Source organism: Panicum virgatum, chromosome 8N (assembly GCF_016808335.1).
Source record: "Panicum virgatum strain AP13 chromosome 8N, P.virgatum_v5, whole genome shotgun sequence".
NCBI lineage: Eukaryota > Viridiplantae > Streptophyta > Magnoliopsida > Poales > Poaceae > Panicum > Panicum virgatum.
The window spans coordinates 48,819,687-48,838,021 of record NC_053152.1 but is presented as its reverse complement, the minus strand read 5'-3'; the positions used below and the strand labels follow the sequence as shown (position 1 = coordinate 48,838,021).

General features: G+C 44.1%; 2 protein-coding genes across 2 annotated transcripts; both read right to left on the bottom strand.

Annotated features, from left to right (window-relative positions):
- Positions 1-2,028: 2,028 nt before the first annotated feature.
- Positions 2,029-2,901, bottom strand: LOC120685206. Its single transcript, XM_039967022.1, has 2 exons — positions 2,872-2,901; positions 2,029-2,823 (listed from the first exon to the last, which is right to left on the bottom strand). The coding sequence occupies exons 1-2, from the start codon at positions 2,899-2,901 to the stop codon at positions 2,137-2,139; spliced, it is 717 nt and encodes a 238-aa protein (XP_039822956.1). The 3' UTR covers positions 2,029-2,136.
- Positions 2,902-8,209: 5,308 nt separating this feature from the next.
- LOC120685205 (putative disease resistance protein RGA1) lies at positions 8,210-9,429 on the bottom strand. The gene has a single exon (XM_039967021.1). It carries the CDS (start codon positions 9,427-9,429, stop codon positions 8,290-8,292), a length of 1,140 nt encoding a protein of 379 aa, XP_039822955.1. The 3' UTR covers positions 8,210-8,289.
- Between the last annotated feature and the right edge of the window lie 8,906 nt (positions 9,430-18,335).

The following is an 18,335-nucleotide window of genomic DNA, read 5'->3' as shown; positions in this document are numbered from 1 at the left end:
GGGTCATTCAGCATTCTACCCCTAGCCGCAGAAGATCACAGGCCATTCAGCGATCGATTAACTCAACATAGCAGACTACCAAGATCAGTTCTGCACTGAATTGAAGCTGCCTGCCACGGCAAGGAATTCAGATTTCCTTTTCACTGAAACACATATAATCCTGGCGTGATTCAGCTTTAGCACGCATGGTATAACAGCGCTAAATACCTGAACAAACAATGTGCTAATGCTATCATCAGGGGTCCAAGATGCTTCCTCGGTTCAGACTTGAGACAAAGATAACCGTAGCAGCAGTAGCAGCAATCGTGATTCCAGAGAAGGGACTCTTTAACATGACAGTGGAGGAAGCTGCAGCAGTGAATACATGCGGACTCTCCACGCTGCAGCAGGTTTCTGATAAGCTGCATGCCGAGCTCGTGTGCTCAACTTTGCCATGAGCAGAGCAGGCGGGCTTCGCCACAGCAAACCGGGCAGGGAAGGGAACAGAAGCCATGGAAAGAGAACAGAGTCGTCCGACGGCGAAGTGACCAAGGAGTCCAAGACCACCAACCCCCTTGTGAGGTGGGCGGACCGCCATGGCCTCTGTGTTCCGAGCTCTGAGCCTCTGATCTGACATTCACATTTTGACCCTGAGAAGGACCAGTCGATTGGTTCGGCCAGTATGGCGGCGGGGACAGAATGTGCCGCACCGCTCATCCCGCGGCACGCCACAGCTTCTGCGCTCCGCCTGTCGCATCCACACCATGCACCAGGGTAACATTCGCCGGCCGGAGGCACGAGCAGGTGCGGCTGCGGCACTTCCACGAACACATCCGGTCGCGGTCGCGGTCGCGCCATGGTCGGCGTTCTTCGCCGCCCAAGAGAGCAAAGTTGGTGCCTGACGAGGAAGACGCCTGTTGCGACGGGCCTAATCATGGCCGCCTAACCCCGATCGGACGGACGAGAGGAGCCCAGAGTGTGGACGGTATTTCAAATACCGTCCACCCTTGGCGTCCTGCCATGCGGCAGCGCGCCGGAGCGCCGCCGAACTCTGGCCATTCCTAGCTTCCTGCCCCTTCCTCGTGAGCACCGCGGAGCCTCGCCGTCTTGCATCTACCACCACCACGTTCGTACGCCCGGTGTGGTGCGATAACCGGAGGCGATCGTTGGGGCCGACCGCGGTGGGGTGCTGGGGCGCGGCACGGCAGGACCGCTGGCATGGCATGGCGGCGTCGTAAGCAGCCGGACAGAACGCCAATGAAAGAGGTGGGCAGGCAGATCACCATGGAATCCGGCCGGCTGCTGCTCCTGCTGCCGTGGCGCGCCGCGGATCACACCCTCCGTGGTCCGAGCTCTGACTGACCATGAGGCAGAGGGCGAGTGGCCGGCCGAGGGCTCTGCTTGGCTTGGCGAGCCAAAGAGGAGTTCGTTCAGGTCTTCCCCCTGGCTGCCTTCTTCCGGCGAGCTTTGAAGCTGTTGTTCCTCACCTTGAGCAGTGCCGTATGCAGGAAACACTCTCTGTGATTGACCTGATTGAAACCCGTTGTTTTCAGTCGTGGCATATTTGAAAGAGCATCAATCACAAAATAATTTTTTGCGAAAAAAACTCACTAAATGTTTACTGTCCGGACACAGGACAGGACCACGTAAGAACTTGAAGAATGCACAGTCATATTGTGATGCTTTATGTTTGTTGTTTTCTTTTAACTTGCACCCAATTATTTGCATAGGTTGCTTATCATTAATTCTTTTCCCTGGTTACTTATCATTGTCTTTCTTTTCTGAACGGATGCTAATTGTGGAGTAAGCAAATCAGATAATGTGCCACGAATAATCCACATCTAGTGCTGCAGTGAACTGAAGCTGCCACGGCAAGGAATTGAGCAGCACTCCGATATCACAGATGGAAAGACAGACTAGCTAAAAAATCAGTTACCAGCAAAGATAAGCTCTTGCAAAATCTGACTGAGCATGCTCAGCATGTATATAAGATAAGCATGTGGAGGTCACATCACCACCTGTGGCGACAATAGTAAACCACAAGCCAGATTGAGAAAATAATCGATTTTTCAGCTGGTACTTACATGAAAACCAAAAATGTGTATCTAGTTAATGGCATATGGGGGGAAAAGGGTGAAGCTACCTAATTGAACATATCTAATCATCTCCGTCTGACCACTTGTAGATATCCAGATCTTTGCCGTGATGTTGCTGTTGATGTCCAGGCACCCACCGTGTAGATGTCTCTTGCATATCATCTGATAGCCACAGTTGCAGCAAATTGTCCAATTTCTCAACACACCTCAAGTTTGGGCAACCGTGTACCCTCATCTGTCTCACTTGAGGAAGATTTGAGATCCTCTCTAGGCCTTCACAAAATGAGATTGATAGCACGTCAGAGAGGAATGTGTTGTCCTCCACAAACTTGATGCTTCCTGCAAATATTAATACAAGCTCCTTCAAGCTGACAACTTCTTGTCCAAGCTGTCGTGGGAGAGCTTTCAACTTGGGGCAACGAACAATTCCCAAAATCTTTAGACATGGTAGTAGTCGCATCTTTGGAGTTCGGGCTTCATATTTTTGCTTCACAGCAACTCCAACCTCTCTGCCTTCCTTACCTGCTATTGTTTCATCATCTTCTTCAGCATCAAAGGTCCACTCCTCCCAGTTGGGCAAATCTTCTATGAACAACGCTTCAAGCTTGGGGAAAGATATAAACTCTGTAGTCCCAGAATCATCCACCCGCAATCCAAGAATCTCGGGACCAATTTTGGTGACTGCAGTTGCTCCATCAACTCTAAGGTATTCCAAGTTGGGTAGCTGTGATGAATTTGGGGGAAAACTCTAGAACTACTCTCTTGATTGCCTTGTGGTACATATATATATATATACATTGTTATGGGCTAGGCCTAACACATACATGGCCCAACACTCCCCCTCAAGATGGGTGATAGATATCTATCATTCCCATCTTGTTACATGCTAAATTACATTCCTTTACTCCTAAACCTTTTGTTAAACAGTCAGCTACTTGATTACATGAGTTTACATGGCCTAATTCCAATATACCATCATCTATTTTCTCCTTGATGAAGAAGCGATCTATCTCCACATGCTTGGTTCTATCATGTTGAACAGGATTACTAGCAATGTTGATAGCTGACTTGTTGTCGCACCTAACTCTCAAGGGGCCTTTTCTTAGCACATTTAACTCTGATAAAAGATTTCTCACCCATAACATTTCACTCACCCCAAGAGACATTGCTCTATATTCTGCTTCAGCAGTTGAACGGGACACGATTGATTGCTTCTTGCTCCTCCATGACACTAAGTTTCCCCCAACGAAGACACAATAACCTGAAGTTGATCTCCTATCATCAAGACAACTCGCCCAATCAGCATCACAATAGCCTTCAACATTCAAGTGACCATGACTTTTAAAGATCAACCCCTTTCCTAGGCTACTCTTGAGATATCTTAGGATCCGATAAACTGCATCCAAATGCCCACTCCTTGGGTCATGCATATACCGACTCACAACACTTACTGCATATGATATGTCAGGCCTTGTATGACATAGATAAATAAGACGCCCAACAAGCCTCTGATATCTTTCCTTATTCACTGGATTGCCCGATTCAGCACATAACTTGTGATTAGGATCAATTGGTGTTGATACAGGGCGACATCCAAGCATGCCGGTCTCACTAAGCAAGTCCAGAACATACTTTCTCTGTGAAAGAACGATGCCTTTTGGATTCCGTGCAATCTCAATACCAAGAAAATATCTGAGTTGACCAAGGTCCTTGACTTCAAACTCCTTACTTAGTTTTTCTTTAAGGTGAATGATCTCTCTTTCATCATCACCTGTAATGATAATATCATCCACATATACAGCTAGCACCGTGATCTTGCGTCCCAAATGTCTATAGAATAGTGTATGATCTCCATTGCATTGTTTGTATTGCATACCACATAATGCACGTTTGAATCTATCAAACCATGCTCGTGGAGATTGCTTGAGGCCATATAGGGACTTTTTTAGTCTACATACCTTTCCAATCACTTCAGGTTTAGAATAACCAGGGGGTATCTCCATATACACCTCCTCTTGGAGCTCACCATGCAAGAAAGCATTCTTTACATCCAATTGATACAAGGGCCAACCAAAGTTTGCAGCACAAGATACCAATGTTCTTATGGTACTCATCTTTGCTACCGGTGCAAATGTTTCATCATAATCAATCCCATATGTCTGGCTGTACCCTCTTGCAACCAATCTTGCTTTATATCGTTCCACTTTCCCTTCTACATTTTGCTTCACTGTGAAGACCCACTTGCAACTAACAGTTTTCTTTCCAGCAGGTAGTTTCACAAGATCCCAAGTCTTGTTCTTTTCAAGAGCTCTTAGCTCCTCCAACATAGCCTCATGCCATTTAGGATCCTGCTTTGCTTCTTTCCAGTCCTTAGGGATTACTACGGACTGTAATGATGCAACAAATGTTCTATATGCAGGAGATAGTAATGCATAAGAAACATAGTTACTGATATCATGCTCAAATCCATACCTTGGTGGAGGCATACCAGCTTTAGCTCATGGTTCTTTCCGTAATGCAATGGGCAAATCATCCAAACCGTATTCTTCAATCTCAGTCGAAGAAGTCGGTGACACATCAACAATTTCTTGAGGGATTGCTAATTCAGGAGTTATTCCTGGAACCTTTTCTTGAGATGTACGTGTCCTCCTTGTATACACTCTCAATGGGCCCTTATATCGTGGGTCATCACCTACAGAACTGTCCTCTTGACAAGGAGTTGGATCCAAGTCACTTGTCATTGTCTCCATTCTTGGTTGAGGAATAGAGCCAGTAATCACTGCTTCCATTCTCCTTTGATTTTGCTCAGTTGGACTACTTATGACACCATGGTTCTCCCCCTCTCGATCATCTTGATTTATGCTCAGATCACCAAATTCAAACAAGGAGCTTAAGTCGGTCTTTTCACCATAATAAGGTTCTAATTCCCTAAATGTCACATCCATACTTACAAAGAGACGATGTTCAGTGGGACACCAACACTTGTACCCCTTTTGACTTGATGAATAACCCACAAATATGCATTTGACTGCTCGAGAATCCAACTTTCCAACAGAAGGCCTATGATCCCTGACAAAGCAAGTGCACCCAAATACCTTAGGTGGAACAATAAATTCATTAACTCCTATTAGCATCTCATATGGGGTTTTCCAACCAAGCAATCTAGAAGGCGTACGATTAATCAAATATACAGCTGCCATCACTGCCTCACTCCACAAAAATTTTGGCACATTCATAGTATACATGAGTGAATGTGCAACTTCCAAAATATGGCGGTTCTTTCTTTCAGCTACTCCATTTTGTGAAGGAGTATATGGACAAGTGGTTTGATGCAATATCCCCTGGGCCGATAGAAAATTACCAAACTCATTATTCATGTACTCTGTTCCATTATCTGTCCTTAATACCTTAATCTGACCATCATACTGATTCTTGATGAGTGAGCAAAAATCTTGAAAACATCTAAGTACTTCGCTCTTGTGTTTCATGAGATATATCCAAGTCACACGTGAATGGCAATCAATAAAGGTAACAAAGTATCTCATTCCACTGACTGAGACAATTGGGCATGTCCACACATCAGAGTGAATAAGCATAAAAGGAGATAGACTTCTAAGTCCTCTGCTTACATATGTTGCTCTTGTATGCTTCCCATACTCACATGCATCACATATAAGTTTCCTCCTGTCTGCCTTACTCATCATCTCTGGAAACACTTTAGCCATAGTGTCAAATGATAAATGGCCCAATCGACAATGTTGAAGCATCATTCTTGCTTCATCTTCATTCATACCTGCTACCAAAGCAGCATCTATAAGCCTGCCATCCTCTTTTCGATCAAGGTACCACAATCCGCCATGCCTAACACCGATCCCAATTTCCTTTCCTGTCCTTCTTTCTTGAATAGTGCAATGCTCTCGATCAAAAGTGACTCGACAATCTATTTGATCAACTAGAGCACTCAATGATAACAAATTTACAGGAAATGATGGAACATGTAGAACTGATGTCAAATTAATTGATGGCGTGCAATTAACAGTACCAATACCTTTGATGGGTTGACATGTCCCGTCAACAGTTTGGATGGTCTCCTTGTGTGTGGATGGATATTGTTTATATGTCAAAAACTCATTTTGAGCACCTGTGACATGTTTGGAAGCTCCAGAGTCCAATATCCATTCAGAGTGAGGGATTCCCATACATGAAAGTGCTTTACCATGAATACCTTCTAGCTTGATGTTATTTGACATCACTTCCACCCTTTTTTCCTGTTCTAAATTCGCCACAATTTGCTTGGTACATGATTGCATCTCCTCTGTCCGCACAATGAGCAAGCTGACCAATTTCTCTAGTCTAGCCAATTTCTCAAGAATTTGTTCAATTCTTTGATTTTCCTCCTCCTTCCTCGCAGCAGGCATCTCCATCTTCATTTCATCGACCGCCGACTCCAATTCGCTGTTCCTAGCAATGGCCACTAAGGCCACCTCCAGAGAACCGATCTTCGCCTCCACATCCGCCTTCCTAAATTGCAGAGCCTCCAATTCCCTCAATGTCTCCTGGAGCTTCTCCTCCATCTGATCCTCAATGGTACCCTTGCTTCCTGCAGCTTCTCCATCAGTAGCAATGTTTGTCTGACCTTCCTCTCCAAGGCTGCAACTCTTCCTTTCTTCTTCCTCAGCAGCACAATCCCGTGCCACAACTTCCTCCTCCATCGGTGCAGGTGCAGGTGCAGGTGCAGGAGGTCTCCCCCGGCGGCCGCCAGCCACCGCGGGTTCATGGCTGCCACCAGCTGTGGGCGGGCGCAGAGGGCCTCCCAGGCCGCCGCGCGGGCCGTCGGCGCATGGGGCCGGCCTCCCGGCAGCCGCGCGGGCCGCTGCTCTGCTCTGCTCTGATACGGTCCCGCGCCGCTGCTGCTCTGCGCTGCTCCAAAGCAGCATCCTCATCAGTGTCTCCCCCGTGCTCTCCTCTGTGACCAGGCCCAGCCGCATCCACACATCCTGCTCCACCGCCTTGGCCAACTCCAACCCCGCCACGGTCTCAGCTCGCACCAGCGCCTCACGCGCTGCCTCCGCGTCGGCGCGCCCGAACACCTCCCGCGCCGCCGCGAGGCAGGCCCCTAGCGCAGCGCGCTCCTTCCCCTGCTCCGCCTTCTCTTTGGCGTACTCCGCCTGCTGCGTGTTTGCGGCCATCGTCGACGCGGTCTCCACCTCCGCCTCCTCCAGAATCGCCATCGTCGGCTCTGACACCATGATGAATTTGGGGGAAAACTCTAGAACTACTCTCTTGATTGCCTTGTGGTACATATATATATATATACATTGTTATGGGCTAGGCCTAACACATACATGGCCCAACAAGCTGTCCAATTGAAGGAAGTTGCGCAAAGGATTTGCAATCAATGAGGTTCAAATATTTTAGTGATGACAGATGAGTAGTACCTAACCAGTTGGGATACCTCTGACCAAAGAAGCCCTTAATGCCAAGATCTTCCAGATTCTGTGGAGGGATTAGAAGCTCAAAGATCTTCTCAACATTGCTAACATCCTCTTTAGAATATAGTTCATCCATACCTTTTGTGCACCTCAGACGCAAAGTTTTGAGATACTTTTTGTTTATTAGAACTAAGTCTGAACTACCAGGTGCTGCTCGTTCCAATTTAATCATATCAAGCTGCCTCAACTGCAGAAGAGGATACAACTCGTTCAAATTCCATCCATCTTGCATTCTTGTACTATTTTGAATGCCGCCACAAGTTGGGAAACCTTCTAGATCATTGAGAAACTCCAATCTGCCTATCCCCTTCGGGATCAGATTTATTGGTGTCCCATCAAGGCCAAGACGCCTTAAACTGCTTAACCGAGTGATAGCCCAAGGAAGCTTGTGCAAAGCATCACACTTCTGCAAGTTCAAAATCTGAAGGTTTACGAGAGAACCAATGGACTCTGGAAGATAAGATATATCAGTGGAATCAAGATCAAGTAACCGTAGATGAATTAAACTTCCAATACAATCTGGAATACTTTGGACAATGGAACCAGTTAAATCAAAAACTTGAATATGTTGGAGTTTTATGAAAAATTTGTTACCAATTCTTTGTAGCCTGCTACAATTAAAATGCAATGTCCTTGCTCTAATATGCTCCTTGTTCAAGTTGGGGAGCATTATAATATCCTTATTACTAACAACTGAAACACGTCGTAGTCATGACAAAGATTTAGCCTCCAACAATTGTGGGTCTCCACAAAAAACATTCATCTTGTGACAAATGCTGAACGAGCTGCTTTAATAGATCGTGCATTTTGCACCTTGAATAGTCAAAATATGTAGGTTCTGGTTGAAGGAGATTCCTATGTATCAATTCATAGAAATATTCTTCAGCTGTATCCTCTAGAAGTTGTTGGTCTTGCTCTTCTACGAAACCTTCAGCAACCCAGAACCTGATGAGGTCATCACGATACATTATTTGATCTTCTGGGAATAAGGCACAATAAAGGAAGCACTGCTTCAAATGTCGAGGTAGGTCATCGTAACTCAAATACAAAGCTCCTCTCAGTTCAATAGGAACTTTGCTCATAGACCAATCACTTCTATTTATAATTTTTCTCCATTGTTTCTCATTTTTCTCTTTAGTTGCTAGAACACTAGCAGTAACCTTGATTGCAAGAGGAAGGCCACCACACATACGAACAATGTCCATCCCAATACCCCGTAGGTTTTGCACTTCAGTCTCTTCGTTAATGTTCATACTCTTCCAAAGTAGCTCCCATCCTACATCTGCTGACATCAATTCAACTCGATGCACATCTTCCACCCCAATTGCTCGTACCACTATATCATTTCGAGTTGTCATTAGAATTGTTCCTGTTGCTGCAGTATCCAATGGAATTCTTAGTAGATTAGTCCATACTTCATGTTTCCATACATCATCCAACACAAGAAAGAAACTTCTCTTTTCAATGGCTATTGCAAGGTTTCTGCTAAGTTCTCCAACAGTTTCATCTTGCCCATATTCTACCCCAAAGTTGCGAAGAACCTCTTTCAAAAGAGCAACCTCAGAGTACTCCTGAGAAACGCAAATCCATGCTCTCTTGCTGAAGGTTCCTTTTATTCTGTGATCATTATATATCTTTTGAGCAAGAGTAGTTTTTCCAACACCTCCTATTCCAACAACACCAACCTTGTAGGACTTCTTTTTCTTATGCGCAAGTATCAGTTCCACCAATCTCGTACAAGCAAGTGAAGTCTCCTTACCCACAAGGTTAGGCTCCACAAGTTGCCAAGTTTTCATCCTCCTTATTATTGAAACTTCCTCTTTTGGTAGCATATTCTGAAGCATTAGAGATCTTTCACCCATTTCTGAAATCTTCACAAGTTTATTGTTGAAGTTCCTGATCTGAATTGCAATTTCATGACGTCTTCGGAGATTAGGAAGCCAAGAGAAAAGTGAAAATCATGTACCTGTGTCAGATTTTCTAGATGATGAAGAGTGGTCCACTAACAGCTTGCTTCCTTCTAATCTAGCCAAGTCAATAATATCATCTGCTTCATACATTGCATCTTTTAGCTCATCAAGCCAGTTGTTAACCACTGACTCTACTGTCCTCCTTTTCTCAGCATCGCAAAGAAAGCATTTTATTTGGTCCATAGTTCGTTCTAGTTCTTTGAGATCTTGTACCCCAAGAACCAAAACAGCTTTCTCTGTAATGATATGTTGCAACTTCTTGACACATGATCCAACCAAAGAATCAAGTATGGTTGCCATCAACAAACTTAACGAAGGAAATCCACCAAAAATCCCAAGCGATTTATATGGGAGAATGAGAACTTGCAGAGCTGCAGGCTGGCAGTGAATAACAACATGTGTTAAGATGTAATAGAGAATCACAGGTACACTGCTTATTGGCATCTACATTTTGAATAAAGTTTAGCATACTAGAGGTATGTGAATCTCATGATGGCTTCTTTTGTCCCATATATCTTTTGCATAGCATGTAGATGTACATGGCTAGAGTTGTGAAGTTATACTTCTATGAAAACATGATCAATGTAAATATGTGCATATAGCCCCTAAATTGTGCATAATGATGACCCTATGGTTGAGTTAATACACTAGGTGTCACACCTGGTTTATGAAGGCAAACCGAATGCATCTCATATATGCGCCAGGATTAGTTTACACACATATGATTAACCATAAAGTGAATATCACAACGAGTGCAAGTAGAAAGAGAGTATTAAAGACTTTATTACAAAACCGAATGTCTTGAGCGAATAAGTAAACGTCTATAGAGTAGCAGCGGAATCTTCTTAGCACAGGCAGATGACTGGGAGACATACGCCTAGAAATCATCGAAGTCTTATGGATACTCCGGACAGTTGTTATTATGGTCTGAGCAGCAAGTATGTAAGGGTGAGTACACTTATGGTTGGTATTCAATAAGTGGTAGGGAAACAACTATAATACATGCAAGGCTAATTCAAGGAATAGCTGACACGGTTTAACTGCACTCAGCAATTTTAGTTGATCACATTTTATTAGCAAGCATTAACTAGATATAAGTATATACCATTAAACTCACAAGATAAGCATAGATGAAGATAAGCAACATAACCATAAGTTAGAGCATCGATTTAGATCAACTTCAAGTTCAATTATCATGTGAGGGTCCAAGCCGCTCGTGACCGTGAGCACGGCTGATATATCAGTTTTACACTCTGCAGAGGTTGTACACTTTACCCACAACTCGTGTTTCCCATGTCGCCCGGGTTTGCAAAGCCCTTAAACACTTCCTTTGGTGAGTGGCTAGGGATTCACTACGAGGCTTTTCCAAAGAATCACTATATGTACGCACTGGCCCCTTGCTTTTTGCGGTGCCTCAGAAGACGAAGCTTTCTTCACCCGCTCCTCAAAGCACAATAACCCGAAAATCCACCAATCAAACGCCCCAGGCACGACATATGGATCATCTAGTTACTTAGCCAAGACCAGAGCCATATGATATTGTGGTTGCACTATTTTCCTGGGTGGTTCTCTATGTTCCAATTAACACATATGATCTTGATTAACAACATTAAGCCATCATGAACATGAAGTAAACAAGTATAGCATTGGTATTACATTATCCACCCACAACCAAGGTAAAGCGACTAGCATAGCTACCCAACATGAAAATAAACCCAAGTTGATCAAGGAATAAGGTAAACAATACTAGGCATGTCCTTAACTCGGTTCCCATCATATTATAGACACATGCATGTACATAAAAGTAAGTATGATAGATTTGGTGATTTCATGGGTCAAAAACATGATCAAGGGTCCACTTACCTTCCTCAAACTATTGCTGGTCCGGTCCTTCGAAGTCTTGATCTTGCTGCTGCTCCTCGAACTGCGGATCGTCTATCGCATCGCACACGCACATACAAGCAAACAAGTGCAAACAATAAGAAACAGTACACCAAACAACATAAACAGTACAAAACAAGGTTTCTAAACTATTGTACTCGCTGCAATGATTGTGTGAGCGCAAGAATCAACAAAAACGGATCTAAAACGAGAAAGTTATGGCTAAAACAAGTTCTAAGGGCTAAAACTTAATTAAACCTTATACGCAGGGGCTAAAACATAAAAGCAAGGGCTGTTTTGTAAAAACTCTTCAACAGCGAAGGACTGCGGGTTCTAATATATAAAAGCAGAGGGGTTTATGTGCAAAAGGGACCACAGTTGACCGTTTTCTGACTAAGTTGACTTGGATTCGATCTAATCTGGGCCGTTTGATTTAGATCTGACGGCTAGGGTCTGATGGGGCGGCTGGCGGCGGCGAGCTAGGTGGCGGTGTGCGGCGGCGGGATGGCCGGAGTAGACCAAATTTGGTCCTCCGGTGCTCGATTCGAGCCGGGATTGGATCGGGGAGCTAACGCGCGAGCATGCGAACCCGATGGCGGGGTTTGCGCGGGGTAAAGGCGAGCGGAGCGAGCTTGCGGCGGCGCACGGTGGAGCGGCGGCGCCGGCGAATAGATGCGGGCAAAACAGAGCGAGGGAGAGGGAAAAAATAAAGATCAGTTGCTTCACTACCTCGACGCGAAGCTTCGGGGCAGCGAAATTGTCGACGGGGAGCAGAGGAACGGCGGCGCGGCTTGGAGCTCCAAGCTCCAACAATGGCGGCGGCGCGGAAACTTGGGTTTTGCGAGGGCGGAAGCGACGACTGCGGGTTTAGGGTCCCAGGGGGGCACGGTGTTGCTTTTATAGGGCGGGGCCGGGGCCTTGGCGTGCGAGCCAAGGGAAGGCGGGGTGCGCGCGGCCGGGTCGGACTCGGCCGGGAGTCCGGCTCGAGCGCGAGCTCGGCGACGAGCCCGACAGGTGGGGGCCACCTGGCGGTGAGACATTGAGGGGAGGGGGCGCTGGGCCGGATTGGGCCAGGAGGCGGGGAACGGGCCGGCGGTGGAAACATTGGGCCAGGAAAAGAAAGGAAGAGGGAGAGAGAGGGCCTGCTGGGCTGAAAGGGTGAGGGGGAAAAAGAAAACCTTTTGCAAATTTTCTAAAACAATTCAAACAAGTTCAACCCAAAATTCGAATGCAAGAGTTTGAATTCAAGCTGATCATCAAGCAAAATAAAATGCAAGGGCAGCATGAAATGCAACAAACCCTATTTTCCTTATATCTCTTTTTTATGGCTAAGTATTTTATTTAATTTCCGACAAATGCTCTAAAATCAAGAGGAACTAAATAAAACCTTATCGAACCTATAACAAACCTAATTAAATTTATTTGGGTTCCTGATTTAAAAACACGGGTGTTACACTAGGCAATAAAAAAATTGCTCAAGTACATAAAAGATGGTGTCTAACATATTCAGCTGTCCTTTCATTCTGTATGGTGAGGGTTTTTTTGTTTGAAAAAATTTCTTATATGACACTAGGAAAGTTGCTTATTCCTTTTTCTTGGCCCTAAAAAAATTTCTTCCCTATTTAAACACAAATCCAAATTTGGTACTACCATCAATTTTAACCATTCACGGTATTAAGTCCAGTGTGAAAAGACCATTTTGCCCTTTTGAACTGTGCAGGGTGTAGCGCAGGGCCTTCTCACACATCCCCTCCCCCATTTTTCCAATCTCGTGTCTGTCTCTCTCCCGATTTCTCTGTGCAGCACCCCTGCGTGATTTCTCTCTCTCGTGTCTATGCAGCACAGCCCGACGGGCAGTGAGCAGTCGCGGCACCCCCCCCCCCCCCCGGCAACGGGCGGCGACGCACGCGCGGGCCACCCCGCACGACGGACCACCGCTCGATGCTGCGGCGGTCGTAGGTGACGCCGGTGGGCACCGTGACGGGATCCTCCATCAGTTCCATGGAGATGGGACACAGGAACAGCTGGGGAGGCTCCTCCATGGCCATCACCTAGAATTGATCTCGATCTGTGGCGAATCCAAGCAGCAGCAAACTGGCAACCAATCAAGACTCAATGTAGCATGTCTGAGAGGGACGCGGGAGGATCAGGGCCCAAGGGCAAAACTGTTCTGGCACAAAAGGGCAAAATGGTCTTTTCACGCCGAATTTAACACTGTGAACAATAGACGGAAGTGCCAAATAGGGAACCAAATTTGGATTTATGGTCAAATAGGGAAGAAAAAAGTTTTGAGGGCCAAGGAAGGAATAAGCAACTTTCCTAGTGTCATATAAGGAATTTTCTCTTTTTGTTTTGCAAAAATTCTATACTTTGAGTTAACAGCTGTTTTTTTCTTTAGTCTGGTTTATCACTTATTTGTCATTTATTGGCAAGTTACTCATCAACCCAGATACAAACCTATGATGAGTAATATTTCAATTTGTTATAGTGTTTTAGTTGTTACAACATAGATGTATCATCCATCTATAACTTCCATCTTTTTTATATCGATCTTCTAGGGCATTTACTGTTATTAAATTCTCACGCGTTAATTAGTTGTGATTGTAATAGCAACATGGGAACAAGTAAATGATGATTCAATATCTGAAGCACGGCTACAGATCTTACCTTAGAAACAGCATTTTCCAACAAGGAAAAGTGATTGGTAAGAAGAATTGGTTGCGATCATCTTGCACATGCAGTCTGCTCTCTTGATCAACTAATCAGTAGTGAGGGGAGGCCATAGAGATTAAGAGCAACTACTTGGAGAAACAAACGTGTATAGAATATATTAACAGAGATCTATAATCACCAAGAGAAAGAATACCAACAGATCAAATCGCGATACCTACAGAAAAAGTGAAAGATCTTCCTCGTTAGAGGAAAACCTGGTTGAATCTAGTTATAAGTAGAATAGCTTGCCAGACAACAAGAAAAATTGCAATGAACCGAAGTTACTCGAACTGCAAGAAAATACCTACCTGTGGTTCAACGGATAAGGCACTGATGCAGACGGGTGTCAGTATGTTACAATGCAAATCCTTTTTCCTCCCAACAGTATCACTTCAATCAGTTTGTCCAAAATTAATGGGTGCACCTTCCAGCAAACTTTTGCTATCTTTGGATGATCAGCATATGCAAAGCAGGCATGCGTTATGAGAAGGAAGGAATAAATCAGAACTCTATCTTTTTAAGTGGATGCCATGGAGCTTACCACAGACAATAGCATACCAGGAGCTGAAAGATGCAATGGCAGAGGAAGGTTGAAATAAGCATTCTTCTGATGGGGTGTTCTGTTCTTGCATCACAAGAATACTGGAAAAGACGTTGCATAAAATACATAGATAGCACGCTCTACATAGACAAGAATATTCTTTTGCCGTAGTATTTGTTAATTCACAGGCTACAATATGCTTGCTGCCTATATTGGCCTCAATTTTCCTGGCCAAATAGAGGCATTCAGCGTTCATCAGATTATCCCGGCATTGCTAGGATCGGTTGGCATTGTTATCTGTTTACCAGAAGATTCCACGAGCACATGTGAGACCTGCCACAAAGTGATTGGTTGATTTTGATGTCAACTAAAGCTGGCAGATCAAGTCTGCATCTATCTGTACAATTACAATGATGTACACCCAGCCTTGGTCAACTGTTAGTGCAGAAGAACAGTTCTTAACCTTGGGTCTGATAGTGATTTAAATAAATACGAGACTACATGAGCAGGCTGTACATCCTACCCTGCACACACACAATTTTCTTTTTGAATGCAATAATTGCATACTATCAAACTCAGACTGGCAGAGAAGAGAGAACAAAGAACCAGCAAGAGGCACTCGAAGAAAAAGAGGATGTAACTGTTTATGCAATCAAGCTTTAAAAATGCTCTTTTGGATTTGGATTTAGGTAAGTGGTGTGACAGCGAACTGCATGCTAAGATTAGTTGGCCGCATGATCCGTTTTCACTAAAAATTCTTGGCAAGTGGCACAATTGACAACACAAGTCCCAGAGGGTGACATACCACCAGCTCCCTGCTGTGGCGTCATAAGTTAGCAAGCTAGTGATATGATAAACAAGCATTACAGGAAAAGAAAATCTGCTTACATGCGTAGCTGTATTGTACAATCATAAGGCTAAGTCATATAATCATATATAGTATCGCAAGGTAAGCCTTTTGACCAAGATCCAAATACTAATATAACAGGGATAAAAATATTAGTAGGAATACATGAACCGTTGGCATGAACTCTGCAAGACCAACGATTAGTGCAGCAGCCTAGTATCGAAAGTTCATGCCAGATCAATACTAGTTTTGAATTTAGAAAATGAACAGACTGACTATTGCATCAAACCTCCCAACTCAGGCCTTGTTTATGCAGGTTGCCACATTGTAGAAGCATTAAGTTAAGTTGATGAAGCAATAAGCTAAGAAACTAACCTCACGCGAGAGCAACATACCACCAACTCTTTCAAATTCAAGTTAAGTTGCAAATTTTATATAGTTGTCAAGTGCAAGGAGGAGAAGAAACGAATCTCTCCTGAAACAAACATGCTACCAACTCTATTGATTTCCAAGCTCAGAAAACAAACTTAAAATTATATAGACGTTGCGCTGGAAAAGCTGTGTTAAGGGGACTCATCAAATTGGGCTTAATTTGAACAAATAGCCTCTGCTCCAGGTTTGGCACGACAGACATACACACAGGCAGTGAAATTCGATCCGGGTACTGTAGCAAAGAAAGAAACAAAATTCAGCACCAGATCATCACGCAGCTGCTAGGACAAAAGAAATCATCCCTCGTTGGCCTTCGCATTGCCCATTCGCCACTAGCAGAACAAAGGAAACGGAAAGTAGTGAATGGTACCCTCCATCGACGCTTTGCGTCGCAGGGTCTCTCGTCCAGATGAGGCAACATGGAACGGGAGGTGCAATCCATATTGCGCGCCTCCAAAGCCCTGGTGTGGTGGTCTCCTTCCACCAGCCGCTGCCTCTCCGGCCCCAGAGACAGAGAGGCACGGCAGGACGCAGCGGCGGCGAGGCGGCGGCCATGGAAATGGGAAGAGGATGAAGAGGGGACACCCTACGGAGTGAAATGGGCCTTGCAGATAATAAATAGGCCTCATGGGCCTTGCTGGGCCGGATAATAAGACATATATTATACAAAAGAAAAATACCCACAAAAGTACTCACGAATTCGGCTCAAAAAAAAAAAACAAAAGTACTCACGAATAGATTATCCGTTGTAGCTCAAAAAATAATCAGACCATCTCAAACAGCTTTCATTCCAGGACGGCACATCATAGAGGGAGTGGTCATTCTACATGAAACAATTCATGAAATGCATAAGAAAAAGAAAAAAGGGTTATCTTGAAACTTGATTTTGAAAAATCATATGACAAGGTGAAATGACCGTTTCTTCAACAAGTGTTGCGAATGAAAGGCTTTTCAACAACTTGGTGTGCTTGGATTAATCAAGTGATAACCAAAGGTTCGGTAGCCATAAAAGTAAATGATGATGTAGGGCACTACTTCCAAACGAGAAAAGGAGTTAGGCAAGGTGATCCTCTTTCTCCCATACTCTTTAATATTGTTGTTGACATGCTGGCAATATTAATTGAGAGAGCCAAAGAAAACCAGCAGTTCAAGGGAGTAGTTCCGCATTTAATTGATGATGGTCTTTCTATTTTGCAATATGCAGATGACACAATTCTCTTTATGGAACATAATCTTGAATAGGCAAAAAACCTCAAACTTTTACTATGTGCTTTTGAACAACTGTCTGGCCTCAAGATTAATTTTCATAAAAGCGAATTATTCTTCTTTGGGGAGGCCCAGGCTGTCCAAATGGAATATGAACAAATCTTTGGCTGCAACCATGCATTACAAAAGACTTCAAAATTCGGATTGGAAGAGAGTTGATGAAAGATTCCAAAAGAGGTTAAGCGAATGGAAAGGGAAGTTGCTTTCTACTGGTGGAAAGCTAGTCCTTATTAACTCTGTGCTTAGCAGCTTACCATTGTTTATGTTTTCGTTCTTTGAAGCTCCTCGTGAGGTTCTAAAAAAGCTAGATTTCTATAGATCTAGGTTTTTTTTGGCAAAGTAACGAACATAAAAAAAGTATAGGCTGACAAGATGGAGTGTCCTTTGCTGCTCAAAAGACCAAGGGGGTTTGGGAATCTTAAATCTAGATGCACAAAATAAATGTTTGCTAAGCAAATGGCTTTTTAAGCTAATAAATGAACAAGGGGTGTGGCAAACTCTGCTTAGGAGGAAATACCTTCGGTTCAGATCTCTTACTCAGGTTGAAAACTTGCCTGGAGATTCACACATTTGGTCGGGTCTCATGAGTGTCAAATCTGAGTTCCTGAGATGGGGCAAATTTAAGCTGGGTAATGGGTCTCAGATCAAATTCTGGGAAGATTCCTGGCTTGATAATGAACCTCTTAAAAATCAATACCCGACCCTGTATAACATTGCCAAAAAAAATCTGCGTTAGTCAGCCATGTTCTAAGCTCGACTCCACTAAATATATCTTTTCGTAGATCTCTAGTGGCTAACAACTTACTCTTGTGGCACCAACTGGTGGCTAGAGTAATGGATATTCAACTAAAAGATCAAAGTGACATTTTTGTGTGGTCTCTGCATCAGAATGGATTTTTTCAGTGCGATCTATGTATAGGACAATAACAACCACTAATATAATACCTCATAATCATATTATCTGGAAACTTAAATTGCCTCTTAAGATTAAGATTTTTATGTGGTACTTGATTAAAGGGGTTACTCTCACTAAGGATAATTTAGCTAGACGGCGATGGAAAGGGAGTTTAAAATGTTGTTACTGTAATCTTAATGAAACAAAACAACACCTTTTTTCGA